We start from the raw sequence: 17,300 nt of genomic DNA, 5'->3' as shown, positions 1-17,300 counted from the left end.
AGCTTTTGTGGAACACGACTTGTTAGGTATCTCTGCTAATCCATGACAGCTTTTTCTTTGTAAAATAAACATCTAGGCTTTGCACAGCTGAATATTTATCCTTTTAGGAAAAAACAGGACTCAACCCAGCGTTCATCACTGTTGCTGCTCTCTCTTTACCCATCTCCCAACTCAGCAGGCTCAGGTGCTCCCTCTCCCTGTTGTAGTAAGCCTGCTTCATCTGAAATTCCACATCCTTTCTTTAGCTTAAGCTAAGACTGGTTACAGAATTTACCAGCTGCACACACAGCTAGCTAATGGACTCTCACTAGTTTCTGTTCTGAGTAAGGTTAGAGTGTTATCCATATTTTTTGCACTTTACCAAAATGTAAGTGTACATAATTCTATACAAAGGCCATTCCCATCCTCTTCAGATATCTTGGATTTATTCCAGTGAACCTGTAACAAACTTAATTCACAATGAATTGTTGTAGCCAGTTTTATCATAGTTTAAGACCCGTAATATGTTTTCATACCTTTACTGCCCCTTTTTTACCAAGATGCTGTATATCTTTCAGCCCTACCATGACCTTAAGTTTTCAGTTAGTTAGCTTTTTTTGGTCTTTCGTTGCCTCTTCAAAAGGTGAAACACTCATGTTCACTCATGTACTACCTACGTCTTCCATGGGAGTCAAAAAACTTTAAATGGGCAACCCTCAGATTAATTTTATGAAATCTTTTTGGTAGGTTCCTAACAGTTCAATCTCTCCTGTGAGAGTAAGATGACATTTTCACTGACAAAACAACAAGAGTTCTCAAAGAAATGAATGACATTTTTTTTTAAATTTTTTTTAATGAAGAAAGTTTATTGCAGGTCTTTCTTTTACAATTCTAGTAGAAAGTATAGCTAAGAAAGAAAATGAACTATGACCAATTCATAAGAACGAGCAAAGGAAAAGAATAAGCTGAATACGTACTCTATTGAACTAAGCATTATGGTAAAGATAAAACCTCATCTATCTCGTGACTGCAGATTAAGGACAGCTGCTCCCCAAGCCTTGTTTCCAGTGCCTGCACCAGGTGAACAGGGGGGTGGCACTGGCAAACCTCTGATAGCTGCTGATGGCAGCTCTCTGTAGTAGCGCCTCTATCAGCTCACCCTAGAACTAGGAGCTGCTCTATTCATCCTAGCTTAGATAACATGCAGCAGGCTTTCCATTCACAGGTCCAAAGTCATTTTATTTTGTCTAACAGGTAGTCTGACCCTGGAGAAAGGTGTGGCTAGGACACTTGTGGTTAGGATAGAAAATGGCTAGAACAAAAAGGCTTCCTTGACTCCAGTCTTCGTTACAAGTAAATGTCCAGTGCTCATGTTTACATCCCAAGTCACTTTACTTAAATTCATATTATCTAAACACTACTCTGCAGCCTGCAAGTTGGATAACAAACTCGATGCAAAACCAACCATCCTTCCCTCTGTCATCTCCAATGTTTGTCTCATGATATTTTACAGTTAGCCCACTAAAAAATATTTTGTGAAAATTTGCCTCTGCAAGTTTAGTGGAAACTTGGCTAAAAATAGAGGCATCAGAATAGAAGGTGAATAGAAGTTTTCTTCCCTTATCCTCCTCTCCCACTTTTCCGAGGATCCTCATCAGAAGAACAGAAGGGGGCCTGCTCGTGGAGGTGAGGCCAGGTCACTGTTCAGCGTCTCACTGCTCGTATAAAAATATTGTTAGCTACACCACAAGTTAGTCTATTTAGAGCCCAAGGCTGGGTGAAATGCAGTTAACTAACACAGACAGGTAACTTAAAAACCATCTAACCTTGCCAGAATCTTTCCCCTGCTGCTGTCCTGAAGACAAGGGCTAAGAGCACTCAAACCACACGTTCACTCACCCACGGTCAGAAGATCAGTCTCCCGTGACAGAGCCGGCCCTGGGCTCGCCACGCGAGGGTAAACGGAAAACAAACTGTCCTGGGAGATAAGGAGGAACTGCGGCCAGAGCGCGGGGAGCTTCACTGGGGTTCGGTTTCAGCAGTCCCACGCACCAGGCTGATCCCCAGCAAACTCGGGAGGTACCGAGGCGGGGAGCGGGGGGGAGCGGGGTGGCTCAGAAGCAGCAGGGAAGAGGGTCTTGGACCCAGCCACACGAGGATCATCATCAGCTGCAGCAGTAATTGTAGAAATTATCTCCGTTCCAGCTCTACCAGAGTCCTGACAGCGCTTGCTGCAGAAAATCTGACTCTCTTTATCTAGAGCTGTGTTCTAAAAACAAACAAAAATACCCAAGGCAAAACATGAAAAGAGCCGTTAAATCGGAGCCCTGGCTTAAGGGTTAAAACAATCAACAAGACATTAAGTGCATGCATTAAAGCCAGGGAAAAAAAAAAGGAGAAATAACATTAGAAATCTTACATAGAATTAATTGTGTCATTTTATGGTGCTGACTTTGGAAAACGTAAGGAAAACTCGTCTTCCAGACGTACATTTACCCTGATGGTGCGAGTGTAAAATTTTGTCTTGCAAGTCTGACGTGGAAAAAAAAAATCAATTACATGAGTGGTGGTGATGTGGCAGGAACTCTTCGTGCTAGCTAGCAGCAAAATTTATGTACCCGTGTTGTTGCAGACACGAGGACTCGCATGATGCTTAGTGAAAAACTTAATAATACATTTTCTGTAACAACCCAAATGGTACAGAAGTGTATCTGTTTGTGAAGATGGCAAAGGAAAACCTAACGGAAGGGTCTGCTTTTCTGCTTATGGTTGAGAGTAGGGAAATGACCTCTCACGAAGATGGCAAGGTGGCAAAAACGCAACATTTCTGAATACTAAAAAAGTTACTTTACTGAAGAGAGTGTCAGGTTCGAATAAAAAGTGACAAGTCCATAGGTGGATTATCTGGAGTATGTGGTGTGTTTGCTGAAGCTGACAACTTTTCTACCCTCTGAAGGATACTGCAAGTTATATTAAACTACTGTGGAATGTTTAATTGCTAGTGGAATGGTCTGAAGTGAACTAGAAGGAAATCTGGTCATTCCTGTGTCAAAAATATACGTGAAATTGCTTTCTAAGGCTTGGAGGGACAGAATAATTAAGCCTTGTTTCACAGTTAGAAGGCTAATACTGATCATTATAAATACTTGGCTTAACTATTTACTTTGTGGAAGATCTTCAAGTACAAGTGGTAAAACAGCTTTAAATTAATACAGATTAATGAAGTTGTTTGTAGCTTACTGAGTTCTGTAGAATGGAGCACAGCACACTGACTCCAGCTGGGGCTTTCTCCAGTAACCCCCAAACGTGTGACACTTGAACACAGCACAGACACTGGATTCACCTTTGTGGCACCCTCCACCTACCTACGTGGAAGCATTACACGACACCGGTATGTGGAATTTCATATTCTGAGCTGGGATGTGCTAATTGTAAGGTCAGGTGCTCTGCCTGTTCTTCAGCAATTTCTTTTTTTTTGATCAAAGTGAAAATTTCTGTGTATTCTTAGTGGAGTTTGTCTCCTACACTATTCCCTAAATTAATGTAGTTTTAGATACTGAAATAATTTCCTGATACAAGTTAAATTCAGCTTGCATTTTTTTTCAGATGTGGTTTCTTGCATCAAAGTCATCAAGGACAGCAGAAATAAGGTACTTAGCCTCTTTTTTTCCAAACATCATACAGCTTGGTAGTGAAAACTTACTTCGTTATGGGGGTACCTGAATTCAAATTTCTATTTTGCCTGACTTGGCAAAGAGAGCTGGACTAGGACTTCTGAATTCGCAGGTACACGGATGGAATCAGTCTCCTGTTCTAATGATGTGGCTGTGTGCTGGGGCAGCCTCGTGGTACCCCTCCTCTCCTCCTCAGCCTTCCTGCCAGGCTTTGTCAGACCCCGGCACTGAGTATTAGAGTTCCCAAAAGAAAAGGTTAAGTATTTTGAATTTAGGGTGTTTTGGTCTGGTTGGGTTGGTCGTTTTTTAATCAAGTTACATCTCCTACAAACAGCTGACTTGCAAATGGAGGCGCAGGGAGGTGCCTGGCTGAGCTGTTATCTGAGCTTTTGAGATCAGCTACGACGTGGAGTGGTTTTATCAGTATCAACGTAGCTGCTGTGCTGGCAGGATTGCATTTTCTCTTTTGCCTGCTGGAAAAAGTTGTGAGTAAACGGGCTTCTGCTATTTCAGCGGCAGGATAAGTTACTTAAAAGGGAAAGGCAACGTTTTCAGCTCCTGCTGACAGTGATTTTCTTCCGTGCTGTCCTCACTGCAGCCTCTGATAGTTGTCACACCTTCAACACAGCAATACATACCTATGTCATGCAATTTAGGATTTTATTTTTTTTTAAGATTGAAGAGGAGGTTTCATTTTACTCTTGCTAAGAATGTTTTTTAATAATTTAGGACTGATCACTTTCTGACACTATCTGTGATACTATAAAAGCTGAACTGACAATTTTTTATTTTAAATGGGAACACTGCTTATTTCATTGGTTTTGTTTCTTTTGGTTCTGTCTGCGTAGGATTCCCATCTTTTTCTAAATGCTTTTGGATACTGTCAGATACAGAGATGCACAAAATCACTCCCAGGGGAGTAGAGCAAGATATGTCTGAGGAAGTAAAAAATAGCCAGCTAGATCAGTGTTTGTGTAGAACATTTCAAATATGCATCACTTAATAGAGAAAACTTTTTTGTAAGTATTTAAAAGATTTTCCTTTGTTGTTTTTGTGTGGCCGTGAAGCTCTTTCCATGTCAGACTGGCTGAGTTATTTCTCCTTTCTTCTTGTTAAAAATGGAGAACATGTATTTTTTGTGCAGCAGAACAAAGCATCGCAGTTAGTACGTACCATTGCCTTGGACCTACTCAGAGGAAAGCAATGCAGGCATTGGGAAAGGAGGAAAAAGGAAGGAAGCAAGGGACAGAAACTAGACTTACTTTAAGCAGAACTAACACAATTGCAACAAATTTAGATTTACAGAACATTTTGAAATTAACAAAAAAAAAAAAAATCAGTAATGAATTAACAGCAACATGCTTTTAGGGGCAGAAAGAGTCTCCTGTGCAAGAACACTGAAGTAGGTATGTGCAGTTTTACTTATCTGCCACATGATGGTATTATCTGCATTGGCCAGATGACAATATTGGAATGAAGTGATGCTAAAAGGGATTCCATTAAATATGCAGGTGGACTGACATAGCAATGCACTGCAATACATGAGAAGTACAACACTGTGCTTGTCTGAACCTGAATGGTTTTCAGCAGCGAGTGCCAGTGCAAGGGAAGAACTTAACATGAAGATAACTAAATTTCAATGCTCCAGATAAACCAGGGCAAGAATAACAACTGAGGGGCTTAACCCTCATTAGATTACAGTGTTTTGAACAAGAAGTTACTTCTTCCTTCAGCAATAACTGGAGCTGCATTCAGAAATAAATGACTATGCATTTACGTCCTTCCATACCTGTTAGAAGGAAATAAGGCAGGAAAAGGGAAAATGAAAAGTTTTCAGGAGGTGTACTTTCCTGGCTGGAGGAGTGTCAGTAGCTAACAGGATGAGAAAAAAACCCACACCGATAAGAAGCCAGAAGCTACGCTGTGTCAGAGACCTGAGACAGGCTTAAGTGGCATGCAAGTTGGAGAGGGGCTGAGAGTTAGAATTAAAATTGCTCTTATGACATATAGTGCATTTTGTACCAGTTTTCAGCTTCAGGCTTATCCATAGTCTCAACAGTATAAAGAATGAAGCTCTGAAGTCCCTCTCAAACTGTCAAATCAAACTGTCAAATGAAATGTAGACAACAGCATGAACCTGAAATCCATTTTCTGACTTCTCTCATTTTTGTTCCTTTCCCTATATTTAAATCTTGGGCCTATTTAATTCACATAAATGTATTTGCAAAAGCACGTACGTATGCAGAAATATTATTTAAATTTATCTACATTCAGATTATTAAAACAATTCTTTGTTAACAGAAGTGGGCTGGACTTTGAGGGTAATTAAGACTAACGGGAGGGGTGGAAATCACTGTTATGTTACTGTCATAGATGGTTTTACTTTTCTTTTAGTAACCGAAGATAACTCTCTGTGTGCAGTGTCCATCCTTGCCTCAGAGGAGAACTAGAGTAAGAACAGAACAGCAGTTCAATCTCTACAGCAGCTGCATATTCTCTGCCAGAGTGACTGCCCAATTACAGGTGCAGTTCTGAGCACTGGCAGCAGTAAACTCCACTTCTACCATGAGTGGCTCATGGGCCTTCTGGATTTACTGTTTATGCACGTTCAACTACAGGTCATCAGGGTTCCTTTGCATGCTTTGAAGAAAGTTCCCCATTAGGGAACAGAAAAAACATACCAGGGGTTAGACTGGGACAAAATTAATGTGGTAAACATTCAATACTATGAAGAAAGTTTCTGAAGTGGGAGTCAGGTTTCCTGTCAAGTTGACCAGCAAGGCTTGGTCAGGCATAGGGGAAGAGCCTACTTGACTAACTAGGTGGTCAGTATGATTAAAAAACCTACCGTTGATTTCACACTATTAATAAGCTTCATTTCAACATACAGCTACTACTTAGGGTTCACATGTTTCTGTGTGAAAGCTTATTTTTGAGGCTTAGCTGGCACACTGATAGACTCAGTTGCTTTCAAGCGATGATGAGACAATCCACACTATACATAAATAAAGGCTAGAATTAGAGACTATTCTAGCTTTGCTTTTGCTATTCTTGCACCACACATGCTCATAGAGCACTGTTAGGAAAATATGCAAAATATAAGAATGTATAAAAATGTGCATTTCTCTTACCATGATGACGGAAACCCCAGCAGATGTGCTATTTTGCTTGGGTAGGGTGTTATTAAAGTGCTGCTTCAGTTTACCTGTTACTTCAGCTTGCATATTATTCTCCTGGGAAGTATCATCCTGTATAAGAATAAACACAATATTCAAGTCAGGAAAAAACTCCGAAGTGTGTTTGAACGTAACTGTAAAAGAGAAGTTTTCTATTATCCTTGGGTACTTCCTGCTTTTTTATGTGAAGTCAGCATTCAGACCAGCAGCCCAAAAGTGAACGCACTCTGCTACCTGAGCTCTAGTTTCACATGGGTAAAGACAATTTACAAAGGAATGTAGCAACCACAGTTTTATGCATAAACTTCTATTCCTTAAAAGCCCAGTGACACTCTGTACTTCCAGTCCATTGATTCGTCCCACAATTACAAGCTGCAAGTTTGATGCATGTTAAAAATAACATGCTGGAAATTATGGGGTTTTTTTACAAAATTTAAATATATAAATTAGAATTATTATATTGTTATATTATTATAATATATAAATATATATAATTTAAAAATAAACCCCATATTTGTCATTTGGCTTTCCTTTATATCAGCATTCTAGGTGGTCCACCATGTCCTAAGCACATCCGAGAGGAGTCGTTATGCAGAGTCACGCTTGCCATCGCTGCCTTCTCTTCTTGAGGAAACTCCATCGATCAGGGGTTCTCAACCTTTCCTTCACCACAGACCCCCTTTAAATACCTTTTGTGGCCGCGGACCACCAAGACTTTATTCAGGATTTAAAGCACTAGACTGCATCAAATATTTATTTTCTCATGAAGGGTCTTCAAATTTGGAGAGCAGGGGAAGTAAGTCAACCTGTTAATGCACACACCCCTGTTACAGTATCTTCATTGCAATGATTCTGTGTGGATTCAAAATAATAGCATCAACACTCTTCTTCCTCAGATGGCCCATTTTATGGTATTTTAACATGCTAATTCTGAATTTGATGCCAATTTTTACATTAAAATTTGATTAATAGTTTTTACAATTCTTCTCGCCTCCCCCCCTTGCTTGTCTGTGCTCAGACAATTTATTTTTGTTCATGGGTCCAGGGCCACCACCTGGAGGAACAGACTTCAGCCCCGTTGTGACCCTAAAGAGGGCTGTTGGGTTAAGAGAAAAACCACCTAGTTAAAGTGGGTCCCACCCACCATACTAGCACCAAACTAGCCTGTCAGGGCAGGGGAGGGTCTTGAGCATGAAAAGAGCGTTGAGGGGAGGGGGCTGTGGGTAAAGGAGGCGCAGTGCTGCAGGCCAGACCCAATGTTCCCAGGCTGGGCGTGCCCCCCCCAGGGGTCTGCAGCCCACAGGTTGAGAACCACTGCTCTAGATCATCTTCAGTCCCTCTTTTAAAATGTGTGTGGCAATACACATTGACTATGCACATGTAAAACCTAGTATTTATTAGAGGAACTGATTTTAAATCCATGAGCGAGCTTTGGTGTTCCCCATTGCTGCTGCCCAAAAAGATGAAGGACCCTGCAGCCACCAGCTTAGTGCCTGTGTGTAATTAGGTATTTTGTCTGCTAATTTCATTTCTTACGAAGCTTGAGGTGCTTCAAGAAACGGGAGATCATACTTCAAGTACCAATGCAGCAAGTAAGATGCCAACACACCCAACAGGGCTTCCACATACACATTTTTGAGATGACTGTTTTCTAGATTGACTCTGAAATAACAAAAGAGATGCTCGAGTCACACATCTTCCCGTCCTGTTATGTTTAAGCAGGGTCACAGCAAATCCCAGCACCTCCCAAGCACAGTCAGCAAGCAACACCCTCCCTCTCTCCTTTCAGAGCACAGAAGCTAACGGTGCTGTTAGAGCTGAAACAACTTTCAGACTCTTACTGTTCTCTTTGATGTGGAAATGGGACTAAATGGTTCAATAAACAGAAATGGGCACAGTAGAACTGTACGGCTGCTTCTGAAAACTATACTTCAGCGGTTAAGATTTACAGATTTCATGTGGAATTAGAGACAAGTAAAATGTAATTTACTCACTGACACCCAGGGATGGCTTAGGATCTGTGCTGCTGTGTATCGGGCTTCAGCATTCACATGTAACATCAGGCTAATTAACTCCTTCATTAAAAAAACAAAAAGAAAAAAAGAAAAATAAGAGTTTGAGGAGAGTGAGGAAGAATATTACCACAGAAAATATTGTTGCACCAAGTTCTTCTCAGTGAAATTTTCTTGCCGTTTTTTCTTGGTGGAAAAAAAACCCAACAGTGTACTTAATATCAACTTCCTTACTGTATTCATGTCTCACTGAGTCTTTGGAAACCAAATGAAATGTTAAAAAAAAAGAAATCAGCTATCATGTTCCAGTTTGTATATTCACGCACGTGACCAGAACAAAACCAAACCTGGGAGAGGTGGGACTATGGGCAGTGTACGTGCACAGAGTAACAGCACCCAAAGAGCACAAATCAGAAATTCAGGAGACTGCATCTGAAATTCAAGAAACTGCTGCAATTATCTGAAAACCAAGTTCTCTTCTGTGTTGCTCCAGAAGAATAAAAGACATTTAACTCATGTCATCAGCTAAGGATCACCTGGTACAGGAAAAAGCAGATAGATAGAAAGATAAAAATGCTTAATGCTACTAATTAGATGGTTAATCCCAAAAGATTTGGTATTGTGGCTTTCATCATATTTTAGAGGATTTAGAGCACACTAGCTTTATCAAATACTTCCACTGGCCTTACGTTAACGGTGCCTACAGATACGATAAACCTGAAGAGGTCATCGATACAAAGCAGTCAGTAAAATAAAATTAAAACCAACCAACCAACCAAAACACCCCAACCAACCCAAATGCAACTTCTTATTGGCCGGATAACAAATAATCTCCACTTGCTAAGTAGAGTCCTCAGGTACCATTTGGAGCGTGTTACTGAATGAGATTGAGAAGTGGGTCTTAAAAGTTGGGCCGTTTATCCTACAGACACAGTCATTCAAGACACAAATGGCAGTAACACAAGAACTATTAGCAATGGCAAATCAAGCTGGCTGCACCTCTCGAAAAGTTCTAACTCAATTATGTCAATTCAGTCCACATAGCAATAATTTTTCTTTTTTTAAAGAGTGATAGGAGAGAAAAATTCAGAGATGCACTTATTTTACAGCAGAAGCCCCAAACCTGCCAAAATGGTCCATCGTTAAGTAAACTGAATGTGATGTTCACTGAATGCAACTGGAATTCTCCTACACTTAACTCGGACAATAATGTGATGGCCTGTAAAACCTGAGCTGTCATCAAGCACTGTTAAGGTAACTAACTAAAAAGGCACAGCAGCTGGAAGAGGGGGTAAGAGTCTATCCTGCATCTTCTATTCTGCCTTCCCAACAGAGCACACGGGCTTGTCAGAAAACACTATTTCAGGTTGGAAAACATATCGGTACCTTTGCTGAATCAGTGATGTTATCCCAGTAGGGAGAAGGAAATTCCAACTTCCCAACAAGTATCTGATCAAAGAGGTCTTCCTGAAGGTTGTTTTCACTGTAGAACAGCAGTAATGAAAAAGATCATGAGAAAGAAGTCAATTTGCCATGTGAATTTTTATCTTGATGTGGAGCTGGAACCGAAATGATGTCATATCAGCTGCTGTAAATGCATCATTTGCAAGCTTATACAGTGGCAGCACTTCTGAGGTGTTTGCCAGAGTTACACTGTCAGGAGCGATGAGAACAGAAAAACAACAGAGAAACAGAAAAATACTGAGGTGAAAGGACCTCCACTGGACTAGAAACTGCATAGCTAGCAAAGGAACAGGAAAGGGGATCGGAAAATAAGTCACTTGCCAGTCTAGTTCCCAAGGACGTGCTACAGAAAGTCTGTGAAATGAACCTCTTCCGCTAACCTACCGCAACGGGAGAATTTTCAAAACCCAAAGGGGACACAGAAAACACACGACACATGTAGTTTACTGAGTATCAGCAGGCTACTGCTACTGAAAGGGTAAGTACTCTTGTACCAAAACCACGGTACCGTGAACATTCAGGGATCAATGGCAGCAGGCTTTGGGGGTTTTAACCTCTGTTTGTTGGCCCTAACCACTGTGAACATCCATCCAACCTATTTCTGTAATGAGCAGTTTACCTCTTGGGTCAGCTTTGCAATCAATACCTACTTATGAACCTTGGTTAAGGCCAGATTCTAACAGCATGGATAGTCTCCATGCCCAGCCCCCAAACTCTGTTCAGAGCAGCTGCCATTTGTTCGTATACTATATCATCTTCCACGCCATTATTTGCAGTTTTAAACATGAATTAACCACATACAAAACCAAAATACCTAAACTAAATGATAATTTTCCCACTGACAATTGTTTATATCGTATTCTTTGCAAAATATTCAGTCTGGTGATTTTTAGTTACAAAAATAAGTATTTTACTATAAAAATGGACAGACTGTGTGCAAATAACTTACAAGTTAAAAGTAGAATTCCCTATCAAAATGTGCCAATTCTTTCTCATTCCCTGGGGAAAAAAAAAAAAAAAAAAATCGCTGAGGCACAAAGCATATCTTACTTGATTTTTAGTAGAACTCACACGTATGGCGAATAGAATCATGTTTGCAAACTCCACTGCTGATATGACACTTATCAATCAAAAAGATTAACGAGGTTAAAAATGCAACCCAAGCAAATTCTTCCCCTCACCTCATCAACCACCCTCAGGAAGCAGCAAGCTGCTGTGTCCGGCAGAAACACTAGAGGGCAAAGCAGACACGTCCATTGAGCCGGGATAGAGAGCAGACAAAAGGGAAAGAAACTGCCCTCACACCGCCACATCCCTGCGCTCGGCAGTAAACCAGCTGCTCCCGCGGAAAAATAATAAAACTGATCCCAAAACCTGACACGAGGGACAAGTGAAAACAGTCTTTAAAAAGGACAAAAAAAGTAAAGACAATGTGTCAGTCTAATCTATCTTTTCCCCCCCAGGATGCCTCCTTCGGGGAGCTGGTTAAGGCTTGCTCAGGAAGAACGTGGTTCTTCACTATTTCTCCCTTTGACAGACAGGGACACTCACTCACCTGCGAAAAGGTGGAAATCCACACAGCAGTATGTATGTGATCACCCCTGCAGCCCAAATATCCACCTTTAAGCCGTATCTGAGAAAACAAGACTGCGTTAATTCTGCTGGATTTAAAAAAAAAAAAAAAAAAGTCATTCCAATCAAACAATTGATTACATTTACATGAACGTGCACTGAGAATCTGTTCCAAGCTGCCTGCTGATGATGTGGATTTTGTACCTAAGCATCACTTGGCACCCTTCAGAGTCTTTAGGAAACCACGATAACATCATTTTTCATTTGATTTTTTTTTTTTCCATAAGCCTCGAGGCTCTCTGGGGTCTTCTGAATATACTCAGATTCAATTCAGTATCAAGGCTTCCCAATGCAGAATGACTAATGATAAAAGACAAGGATGTGCCTTCTCAGTCCCCATACTGGAGTAACTATTGCTAAGGTTATCGTGTGTTGCTAAGCAACAAGAAAGATACCGATTCTCCAGTCTCTTGAGTGAATAACACAGGGAAAAAAAAATTGCACCTTTCTTTTAAAGCACAGAAATTAAAACACTAGAAGTCACAAAGAGATCTTTTTTCCCCTGTTGTTTTCTATCCAGTAGGTTCAGTTTGTCAAAATGCAGATGCATTACCCTTGGACGTTTGAGCTCGCTGCAGCTGTGAAACGTTTCTCGATGTGACAAATGCACTGAACAATGCTTGAAACAATGCAACAAACCTCCCTCCCTCAGGAAAAGCGGATTCAGAACATTCACAGCCATGGCAAGAGTCAGCTAGCATGGAATGGAGGTCTAATAGGTCTAAAAGGAAAGGCGAGTCGTGAAATTCTACCATTTTACAAAATTATTTTGTATTTACGCAACCACCTGTTAAATACAGAAAAACAGGGGTGTTTAATTAAACCAAGTTATCAAATAGCATGCGTCACCCTAACGAGGCCACTTTGAGTCAGCACCATTTAATCAGACCTGCTCTGAGACCTGGTTTAGACTAGGTGACCTCTGGGGTCTCTTCTAATGGAAATTACCCTGTTTCTAACACGAACACTGGGTTTTGCTTGTCCGTTTTTTCCCCAGGCAGCTGCCACAGCTGGTCCAATGGGCTCTGACCGGTGAGGTGAGGCAGGGAACACAAACCCCACCGCACCGCCGCTGCTCCTAGGGAGATGGTAGGGAGGCCAAGATGAACTCCAGGAGCAGGGTGAGCGAGGAAACCAGCCTCTTGGAGGAACTGAATGATGTCTGTTTTCTCACAGGTGGTTTGGTTACAAAAAGATGGAGGACTGTCCTATTAGAGCATTCTGATCCTTACAACCGGAGCTACCTGCCAAAAATACGTCTGAGCCATCCTCACCCTGTCTCTGCAATGATTTCTGGAGCCACGTATGTGGGTGTACCACAGACGGTATATAAAGGTCCTTCAACCACAGTCGCCAGTCCAAAGTCTCCTAGCTTCAGAGACTTTGTTCCATCCGGGTATTCACATACCTAGAATCAGCAAAATAAAAACAGAATGAGGAGGGGAACATCTGCATTTTTTTTTAAAGCCTTTAATGTGTGTGGAAAGTAATAATCATCATGTCAAGAGAATAGGAAAAAGAGGTAACTTCCACAGCCCTGTAGGGAAAGAAGAGAAAGATGGTATGACCATCCCAGAACCATCTGGTTGGAAAAGCCCTTGAAGCTCCTCCAGCCCCACCATGAGCCTCCCCCCGACCGTTCCCAACTCCCCCAGATCCCTCAGCGCTGGCTCAGCCCGACTCTTCAACCCCTCCAGGGATCCCGGGGACTCCCCCCTGCCCTGGGCAGCCCATTCCAACGCCCAACAGCCCCTTCTGCACAGAAATCCTTCCTCAGAGCCAGCCTGACCCTGCCCTGGGCAGCTTGGGGCCACGGATTGTCACAGTGCAGCTGGAGCTACTGTCCAGTGGAGCTGTCTGCCAGCTATGTAGGTCAGACCACAGTACAGCCTCAAGCAACTGGGGGGGGGGAGAGAAAACCCCATCCTAGAATGCTGAGAAGTTTTAAATATAGTAAGAAAAATATACTACTATAATTCTTCCATTTGCTTGTGACCTAGAGTTTAAAATGGGTTTGGCAGCTACAATCAGATTTGTTTAACGTCGCTCACTAAGCATAAATCTAGTCGGTCAGCATGCCAGATACTTCACAGGCAAATGTCTCCCCTAAGCTTCATCTGGGCAAGTTCAGCACCTGAGTGATGAAAGCCGACTGAGAAGTGCTTAGGCTTCTGTGCAGACCCAAGTGCATCTTACCAAAAGCCCCATAAAAAAATCTATCAATCACATGTGGTTCCGAGTCACATTGTTGATGAAAGAAACTGAATTTTAAAAGAAAGAAGAACCTAAATTTTAAAAGAAACAAAAGCGTGATGTGACAGTGTAAATCAAACCACACCCAGAGCAAAGGAAGCACCCCTAATAAATTAATCTGGGTTTTATTCTTAATGCAAAATGTTTACATTAACATGATTTCAATGGGATTTAGTTTCTAGAACGTAGGGCTCCAGAATCTCCAGAATGGCTGAGTGAGTTCGGTGTCTTCACACAACTGAACACTGCTCAGGCAGCAATACCTCCCTCCATTTCCCTGGGTAATTTGTATCATTAAATGGAAACCATTGTTCCCCCCGATATAACACCTCCCTAACTGCTATTACTCATAAGAATGGGTATTTTTAAATGTGTGACTACTAAAGAGAATATAATTCAGAGAGCTGGATGACCCTGTGCAAGAGAACTAAACACTTGGAATTATAGGTAGCAATGGATGGGAATTATTTACATTTAGATTCAGTGCCAGTATGTTATCTTAACATCCTGCCAGTGTCAATCATAGTGAATAAGATTTGCATCTGTTGAGTAATCTCTTTAGGCTTTCTAGGCAGAAAGGATATTTATGCCTCTTTATGACTGATGCAATCACTAACGAGAGCTTAAAATTTCTTCAGCCTGGCTGTGTCTGAAGATGCTCTGATAGTCAGACTTCCACCTTCATTTTCTTTTAAGTGCCATGTTGCTGTGACTGTATTTTCCAGAAGCCCTCCCCCCCCACTTCCTTTTGTTAAACAAATTAATTTAGTAATTTATTTGAGGGCTTATTTAAATTGCTAAACACTGTCAGTGGAATTAGTTGGGAAAGAATTGACTATGAATTGGAAAATATTTTCAGCTTACAGCCCTATCAGCCCTATCCTTGTAGCAGTTCAAAATCCAGTCTGGGATAAGCCACGACTCCTACTCTAGATGCAGCCTCACTAAAGAGGATTGACAAACGCCACAGAAGGCTTTAATAAACGCCTACCAAGTGCTGGCGAAAGCCACTCGTGTTCCTGATGGCAGTGGCTCAAGCAGGGGAGATTATGGCCCTCTGTTCAGTGCATGACATGTAATATCTAACACCCCACAGGTAGTACGTAGCTGTGACCTCTGTGTGTGAGCAAGATCTGCTGTTCCCATTCTGTGAACTGTAGCCTAAGCAGTTCCCAAAGCAGCCTTCATGGTAATTCTTGTCAATAATTTTATGTCTCTGCTGGAAACAAAAGTCCTCTAGGACAAAATAAATGTACGTACAGAGAATTCATGGGCTGGAATATCCGTAAATCATCAGAAAGATGTTCCTACTATGACGGTGAAAGAAAAAGCAACAAAAAATTGCTCGGGACAACCATACAATCGTTCAAAGAAATGGCACCCAGCCCACCTTTTCTCCCACTTGCAAGCTGTAATAAATAATTCATCAACATAGCTTTAAAATTCATTGTTTTGTGAGTCAGTACTCCTGCTTATCCAAACGGCAGCCAATCAAAATGTAAATAAAGACAGGTCTAAGGACAGGTTTGAGCACAGCTCACTTAGGTTATGGTCATTGCTATCTCACGGCAGAAGATTTATTTCATACATACTTACTCTAAATTAATATTCCTGCTGTTCTCTGCTCAGCTCTTTGACATTTATATACAAGCATTTGCATTAATGAGAACAAAGAGAAAATAACAGAAAATAAATGGGACGTACCAGGAGATTTTCTGGCTTGATGTCTCTGTGCACAATGTTGAGACCATGAAGGTATTTAAGCGCACTGGCTAGATTGTAGACCATGGCACTCCCGTCTCGCTCTGTGTATTTTGTAGAAGAAGTGATAGCATCAAACAGATCTCCTCCCTGAAGTCATGGAAAGATAATAGATCACTACATGAAAAATAATTAAGATAAGGATATTTCATAAAAAAGCTGTGTAAAATCTTCCTTTATAAACGGCATGCTCAAAGGCCTGTTAAACGGCAAAAAAAATATTTGGCAGAGAGATGATCTTGTCACCATGATACGAGACTGGGGCTTGGGTTACCTATGTTAAATTCTCAACTGTACTCCAGGCTTCTGGTGTCTGAGTTTGGGCAAATCACAGCTCTGTGTAGATTTCGTTCTGTTAATCTTCCTACCTTTGATCGCTCGTTTATATTACCTACAGGTACAGGCATACATTGTCCCTTTCCTTCATCTTACCAACATGATACCTTCACATAGCAAAAACCAGCCCTGGTTTTGCATAAAGCCTAAAGCGATATAAACCAGCCCCTTAATAAAAAGCCTAACGTAACAAATATTCAGCAACTGTAAGGAACTACAGATTGGAATTTCTGCAGATTTTCCAGAAATATCAAATAAATACAACTGAAGAGGACAAGCAACACAAGCATGACCTTTTCCAGACTAAATGATTCCATGATGCCCCAAAGCGTAGGGCCTACAGGCGATTTCTGACTGTGCCAGCTGTGCAGTCTCTGCCTCTGGGTGCCCTGTTCCTCTGGGAATACATAACACCACATAAGAGAGTTCCTGATGCAGCATTTCCCGTCACTGCAACAAATTTTACGTGGGTGTCTCTGTGATGGTTACCCTGGATACATCTGTAGGAGTGATGTGTCTGAGCTGTGGGTGGCATTCCAAGCATTTCAACACATGTAGAATAAAAACAATTCAGGAAATAGAGGCCAAGGTGGTGGTGTATTAAAATATATAGATAGTATATTTTTTTTTAATATATATATATATATCTTAAAACCAAATAAGCCTCTACTAGATAAAAATAACTCCTAGAAAGGAAGAGAAATGGGTAGGCTACAGAAATTATGAATTCAACAGCTACAGACTTGTAGAGGTTTCCCAGGCTGGCAACCATTCCAGAGAGGACTCCTGAATCTAACATTTCAGACAGAAATAAGCGGTGGTGATGATGATGATGATACATGTTATTTGTAGCTGACATCCCGATCAAGCTGATGGGCAGCATTGCTGTGTACGTACAGAACGCAGACAAGAGAGTGCCTGACTAAATTTTGATGAAACTTGTGTATTTGGTTCGCAAGGCGACAGCAAAATGAAGGGGTCTTTTTTTGTTTTCTCTGTACACGTATGAAAGC

The 17,300-nt window shown here is 41.3% G+C and overlaps 1 protein-coding gene across 5 annotated transcripts in view; it reads right to left on the bottom strand.

Annotated features, from left to right (window-relative positions):
• Positions 1 to 834: 834 nt before the first annotated feature.
• DCLK2 (doublecortin like kinase 2) overlaps positions 835 to 17,300 on the bottom strand; it is a 90,003-nt gene continuing 73,537 nt past the window's right edge. For 2 of the 5 annotated variants that reach the window (XR_012633620.1, XR_012633621.1), the window contains 8 exons: positions 15,895 to 16,041; positions 13,212 to 13,345; positions 11,861 to 11,938; positions 10,228 to 10,324; positions 8,824 to 8,904; positions 6,785 to 6,901; positions 5,676 to 5,758; positions 2,119 to 2,248 (listed from right to left, as the gene is read on the bottom strand). Coding sequence is in view for 3 of the 5 variants with exons in the window: in XM_074905918.1 (XP_074762019.1) it covers positions 2,015 to 2,248; positions 6,785 to 6,901; positions 8,824 to 8,904; positions 10,228 to 10,324; positions 11,861 to 11,938; positions 13,212 to 13,345; positions 15,895 to 16,041 (888 nt within the window). In the remaining 2 variants the exon portion in view is untranslated. Of the gene's footprint in view, positions 2,249 to 4,826; positions 4,840 to 5,675; positions 5,759 to 6,784; positions 6,902 to 8,823; positions 8,905 to 10,227; positions 10,325 to 11,860; positions 11,939 to 13,211; positions 13,346 to 15,894; positions 16,042 to 17,300 lie in introns of all 5 variants that reach the window. The other 3 variants (XM_074905918.1, XM_074905920.1, XM_074905921.1) reach the window with 2 other exon arrangements.

This window comes from Athene noctua, chromosome 4 (assembly GCF_965140245.1).
Source record: "Athene noctua chromosome 4, bAthNoc1.hap1.1, whole genome shotgun sequence".
In the NCBI taxonomy this organism is placed as follows: Eukaryota; Metazoa; Chordata; class Aves; order Strigiformes; family Strigidae; genus Athene; species Athene noctua.
This window is presented reverse-complemented; position numbering and strand designations above follow the sequence as displayed.